Below are 6,000 nucleotides of genomic sequence, written 5' to 3' on the forward strand. Positions count from 1 at the left end.
GATGCCCCTCTGCCTGCATCCCTCTGCCCCAGGAGCCCCCAGGCCCCCCCCCCATGAGCAGGGCACTCAGTCCCTCAACGCCCCATAGTCCTCCCACCCCAGGCAGCCTCCGAGCCCCTTCTCCCCCCATTTCCCCACCTCCCTCCCTGCCTCTGGCAGCAGGTGCCAGACTGCAGGAACAGGGGGACATTGTTCGGGGCCGCTGTGCTCAGGTGCTGGGTTTTCCCCCTCTCCCCATGCTCCTCCCTGCTGGGGTCCTGTCCCTGGGTGCATCCAGGCTTTTCGCTGATGTTGCCATCCTCTGCATCGCTCTTCCCAGCTTTCTTCTGCCTTTCCGACCCTCCGAGCCTTTGAGGTCCAGCTTTGATCTCTCTGCCCAAGCAGCCGACTCGCTCGGCAGTGAAATGTCCTGGGTCCACTTCTCATAATTTTTATTATTATTATCTTAAAATATTTTCCAGTTAGTGGGGAAAAAAAAAAAATCCTTGTTCCCCATTAGCAGAATTAACAAAACTCGTAGAGCGCAAAACAGGGCTTTAAAGGAATTCAAAGTCAGCAGTAAAAGATTTGCAGCCATAACACCTAATTAAGTTACATCTCTCTTAAAACAAAATATTCCTTCTTTTTTTCAAGGCAAGGAGAAGTAAACCAGATGTGCAGACTTGCCGCCTCTCACACATGCTCTCCCCACGGAGACCGGGGATGCCCACACTGGGCTCGCCAGTCGCCATCCACCTCCTCCCACGTCCGTGCGGCATCACGCGGTGCTTGCCCGGCTCTGTCCATCCCTCCCGTGTGCCAGCTCCTCACTGCCAGCAGCCAAGGCGTTGCCCATGCATGGGGTGCTGCTGCCTGCACCCTGCGCTGGTGCCAGACCGGCATCAGCAGGCAGCAGTTCAGTGGGCACATGCCTGCGGCAGTCATCACCCCCAGTGTCCGTGGAGGGTCCCGTGGGGTGGAGGGGCTGAGATCTCCCCGGGACACAAACAGGACCGAGCTGTGGCACAGGGCAGGAGGGCCCTTTTAGAGTCCCCTTCACGTAGCAGGAAAGGGCAGAGCAGTGTGTCTGAGACGGATCCGTAGTGTATCCCAGGGATGCAGCAGTATCTGGCATGGGGCTGTAGCACATCCCGGGGATGCAGTGATGTCTGGGATGGGGCTATAGTGTATCCCAGGGATGCAGCAGTGTCCGGGACAGGGATGTGGTGTATCCCAGGGATGCAGCAGTGTCTGGGATGGGGCTGTAGCATATCCCAGGGGATGCAGCAGCATCTCAGGGTTTGTGGGTACACTTTCACAGCCTCGGGCTGCAGCAGGTCTCTGCCATCCCCCAGCCCCTCCACGGGGCTCGGCTGCCCCATCAGGCTGCACGGACACAGCAGGAGGGTGGGCAGGAGGGTGGCTGCAGGCAGAGGCTAAACTTGATCTTCTTTCCACTCCCCTGCAGCATGTGTAATGCCACGTCCGGGAAGTTTAAAAAGGAGCTGGGAAGTGGGGGATGCTCTGGGAGCTGCCAGGGGAGAGGCACTCATGAAGCGGCTTCTCCAATGGCCATCCAGCTTCTCCTGATGGTTTTATGGGGTGGACAGAGAGTGTGCTGCCTCAGCTGGGCTGGCAGGGCAGACAGAGCTGCTGCTGGGCTCCCTGGGGCCTGCCTGAGGGAAGAGCTGCCACCCGTTCCCCAGCACCACCACGTGGCATCCCAGCAGGCATGGGAGGATGGAGCTGCGGTCCATAGCCATGTCCTGGTGAGAGGCACGGGCGTGAGGCCCCGAGTAGAGCCCTGCCATGGGGGGACCCTGTGGGGACAGGATGGGGTGTCCAGGGAGAAGAGGTTTGTGGAGGTGCGGGCAGGACCCAGCCGCCCCCCCGGGGACTGAGCTGGGCGGCAGCCCCAGCACCCACCTGGTCACTTCCCCAGCCACAGCACCCACACCCGCCCCACGCGCGATGATGGAGGCCATGTGCTCAAAGGCAAGGAAGGGAAATGCTTCGAGTTACTTGGTCTTTTTTTTTTTCTTCCCAAGTTTCTTACATAAATTGAACAGGAATTGATTTTATATTTGAGGAATGTTCCTCAGCACAAAGCCGAGGATAAAAAAATCCCCAGACTAATCCCAAATTGTTAATTCCCAACACTATTTTCTGGCTCTTTTGAATCACAGTTTTATGATGTTAATCACGAGCAGGAGCCCAGGGCAGTTACTGGTTTTCTTTCTGCTTTTCTTCCTTTTCTTTCTTCCCCACTGCTGAGCGAGGGGGGTGGCAGGTTGGCCGAGGCCGCCCTGCAGCCCGGTCCCACCACCCATCACCCAACCGCCCGTGGGCTCAGCACCTGTGTGGCCTCGGCACCATGTGGCAGCCACCCTGGGCATCCTCCTGCCGGACACCCTGTTTTGTGCCACCCTCCTCCACTACGGCATCCAGTGTCTGGGCAAGCCCATGGCGGACCTGCGACCGATGCCGGCTGTAGGATGGTTTCCGCACCCCTCGGTCGCCTTCTCTCGCTGCCTGGCCCTGCATGGCATGGCGCTGGCAAACTGCTGCGGTGGCACGGCTCCCAGCTCCGGCTCCAGTGGTGGGGGCACCGCAAACCCATACAATCCTGCATCTTCACCGAAGGCTCGCACAGGGCCGGGACCCGAGCTGGACCCTGCAGCAAGCATGGAGGGGCATGCCCTGCACCCATCCCCAAAAAGTGTCTGGTGGCGCCCACATGTCAGGACGGTTGCTTGGGCAAACGACAGCCTCCTCCACTCTGCTTGGGGAGGAAAAGATCATCCGTCCTGCCAGGCACTCCCCAAAATAAGGCAGGAGCTCCCTTTTAGAGTCCCCTTCACATAGCAGGAAAGGACGGAGCAGTGTGTCAGGGATGTGCCTGTAGCACGTCCCAGGGGATGCAGCGGTGTCTGGGATGGGGCTGTAGCGTGTCCCAGAGGATGCAGCAGATGGGGGCAACCTTCAGTGTCACAGCTGAGATCTTCAGTGCACTCAGCAGCCGCCCCACACGGAGAGGCCCTGCGCCCCCTCCGCAGCCACCACTGCTGTCCCAGGCAATGCAGCGGGGCCAGGGCAGCTCTGCCAGTCCAGGCGGAGGGGCAGTGCGGGGGGGCTGAGCCGAGAATCAGGGCTTACCCCCCTCTGCCAAGAATTAGCTTCGTGCTGCGCCGCTTCTATCGATGACAAATTTGGAACAGGCGGCACAAAGTCCCAGATATAAAGGAGCCGGGCAGAAAGGAGAGCAGCAGAGCCCAGGGCGAGTTTGTGCTCCTGGGCGTCTTTCTTTCCTCTTTTCTCCTCTTCTCCTTGGCACAGGGTGCTGTTATTCCCCCGTCTTCCCCCAGACCCTCGCCTCCATCCCCAGTGATCGCTGTGGCAACCTGCAAACAAAGACAACTTCAGGGACTGCTGGCTCTGTCCCGGGACGTGGGGCCAAGCCAGAGAGAGAACCTGTGAGAGGGAGAGAAAAGAAGAAAGATGGGCTTAGAAAAAACATGCCATTTGGAAAGAGACAAATTGAGATGTTCAAAGGAAGATGGCAGGGGGAAAGAAAGGACGAGAACAGGACTGCTTCAGGCAATTGTTGGGATCAAAGCCTCTGGGGAGAAGGAAAGAGGCATTCCCTGCCCTCTCTCTGCTTGAGATGCAAATCTGGGGTCTTTAGAAATGCACAGAAAAAAAGCCTCCTTGAGGACATGAGCCTTGCCTGGAGCTGGGGGACAGCAGGGAGGGATGCTGTGTGGGGTGGAGGACGGCCTGGTGGCCTCCCTGGCTGTGCTGGAGCAGCCTGAGCCTGGGATGCTTGGGCAGCAGGAGCGACCTGGTGGAGCGGAGCCGCTTCCCTCACCCGCCTGCTTCCCCCAGCCTGAGTCCCTTTCCCCACTTTTGGGACACAAATGAGGCGCAGGTCTCTGGAGGTGCTGCCCCATGAGGATGTTTCCCACCACCTTGGCCCCTGAGGGCTGAGTCGCCCCTGAGGATCACGACCCCCTTGGTATGCGGTCAGACTTTCCTTTGGGTCCCCTCCCTGCAGGGCTGATGGTGGGGTTGGTGCTGAGTCCTCGTTTCCCCACGTCGCCCAGGTTTGCAGGGCCACAGCTGTCCTGGTTGACTCTCCTTGGCCATGGCCCTTGCCTGCTCTCCCTGGTGGCCATCGCCACCTCGCCTGCATTTCTCCCATCCATCCCCTTCTGCATCCCGGAGGAGGGTCCCTAGGCTCCCTCCACTGCCCCTGTGCTGATTTATCCTGCAGGACACTGTCACTGTCAGCACAGGAGGGGACACAGCCTGCCTGGTGGGCCCAAAGCTACCTGGTTTCTCTTCCCAGCTGATGTGGTGTCAGTGTTCATTCCGGGGTTTGAGCCCCCAGCCCCTGAGAGCTGCCAGGGGGCAGCTGGGCTTGCCAGATCCCCATCCCCAGCAGCAGCCCAGGTCCTGGCTCAGGAGCCTTCTGGAGGGCACTGGGACGTGGAGTACCCACCACCCTCTGCCAGGCTGGGTCTTGCTGCTGTCCTCTCCACCCCGTTCCCCCTTCCCTTGCGGTGGGACGGGACCCCACGTGCTTCAAGCCCCTCAGTGCTCAACCCTCTGTTCTTCCTCCGCAGACTGCGATTCCTACTGCAAGCCAGCCAAGGGCAACTACAAGATTAACATGAAGAAGTACTGCAAGAAGGACTACGGTAACGACCTCTCTCCCTGTGGCACGCTGGGCTTTGCCGCAGAGGCAGCTGAGGGCCAGCCACAGGTTGGCCATGGGTGGGGGAGATGTAGATGTCCCAGGGGATGGGGAGCACCCAGTGCAGAGAGGGGTCCCCGAATCAGCCCTCCCAAAGGTGCGATGGATGAGGCAGGTGGGGCTGCTGGGGACGGGCAGTTCCCGTCGCCAAAGCTTCCTTTGGGGAGCAAGTCAAAGCATCCCCCATCATCGTGTCTCCCCCTCTTTTCCCTCAGTGGTCCAGGTGAACATCCTGGAAATGGAGACAGTGGCCAACTGGGCCAAGTTCACCATCAACATCCTCTCCGTCTACAAGTGCCGTGACGAGCGGGTCAAGCGCGGCGACAACTTCTTGTGGATCCACCTGAAAGACCTGTCCTGCAAGTGCCCCAAGATCCAGATCAGCAAGAAGTACTTGGTCATGGGGATCAGCGAAAACTCCACCGACCGGCCGGGACTGATGGCCGACAAGAACAGTCTGGTCATCCAGTGGCGGGACGCCTGGACGCGTCGCCTTCGGAAACTGCAACGGCGGGAGAAGAAGGGGAAGTGTGTGAAGCCCTGAAGGGTTTCCACCCATCCCGTCCCACCCCGTGCTCAGCCCCAGCCCGGCTGTGCGCTGCCAGACTGCGCCCAGAGACTCTGTACATATATATAGTGTGAACGGACTCTTCTGTCTATAGTGTATATTTTGGCAATGGTTTCCCTTTGTGTGTGCGTGTGCACGCATGGATGTGCGTGTGGGTCTTTTTCTCTATGTATGTATTAAAAATAACACAGTAATGACAAACCTTTAATGAGGAGCAAAGCAGAGCGGGATCCCGTGGGTGCCTGTCGCCTGAAGGAGTTTGAAGGGGATTGGTGTCTTGCTCCGGGCATGCTGTTCGTAGCGCTCATTTTCTCGGCCTTTCCCTTGAACAAAGTCTTCTTCTGCCCAGTGTTGATGTCTGAGTTGACAGCTCTCCCTTCTCCAGCATCCAGGGCCTGCCTCTTCCTCCCTCTCTGAAAATGCGCTGTTGTTAGACCTCTCTCTGCCCTTCTCCTTGCCCAGTAGGAATGGAGGTCGGAGTCTTCTGTCCTTCATCCCAATGTGTGTACGGGCAGGCTGAGTGGAAACCATCCAATGCTGCAGAGGGACCAGCCCTAGGAGCTCCACCGGGAAGAACAAATGAATTTTTGCAAGGCCTGATTCTCTGGTGACCTCGGGTTTACACGGACCAGTGCTGCCGCCTGGGACAGGACCCATGCGATGCTGCAGTGCCGTGGGGAGGAGTCAGGTCCTGGCA

General features: G+C 58.9%; 1 protein-coding gene across 1 annotated transcript in view; it reads left to right on the forward strand.

Annotated features, from left to right (window-relative positions):
• NTN3 (netrin 3) overlaps window positions 1–5,657 on the forward strand; it is a 34,113-nt gene extending 28,456 nt beyond the window's left edge. Inside the window, exons 6-7 of the mRNA XM_076350789.1 lie at window positions 4,605–4,679; window positions 4,951–5,657. Coding sequence (XP_076206904.1) covers window positions 4,605–4,679; window positions 4,951–5,279 — 404 coding nt within the window. The 3' untranslated portion in view covers window positions 5,280–5,657. The remainder of the gene's footprint in view (window positions 1–4,604; window positions 4,680–4,950) is intronic.
• Window positions 5,658–6,000: the final 343 nt, after the last annotated feature.

This window comes from Aptenodytes patagonicus, chromosome 13 (assembly GCF_965638725.1).
Source record: "Aptenodytes patagonicus chromosome 13, bAptPat1.pri.cur, whole genome shotgun sequence".
Taxonomy (NCBI): Eukaryota; Metazoa; Chordata; class Aves; order Sphenisciformes; family Spheniscidae; genus Aptenodytes; species Aptenodytes patagonicus.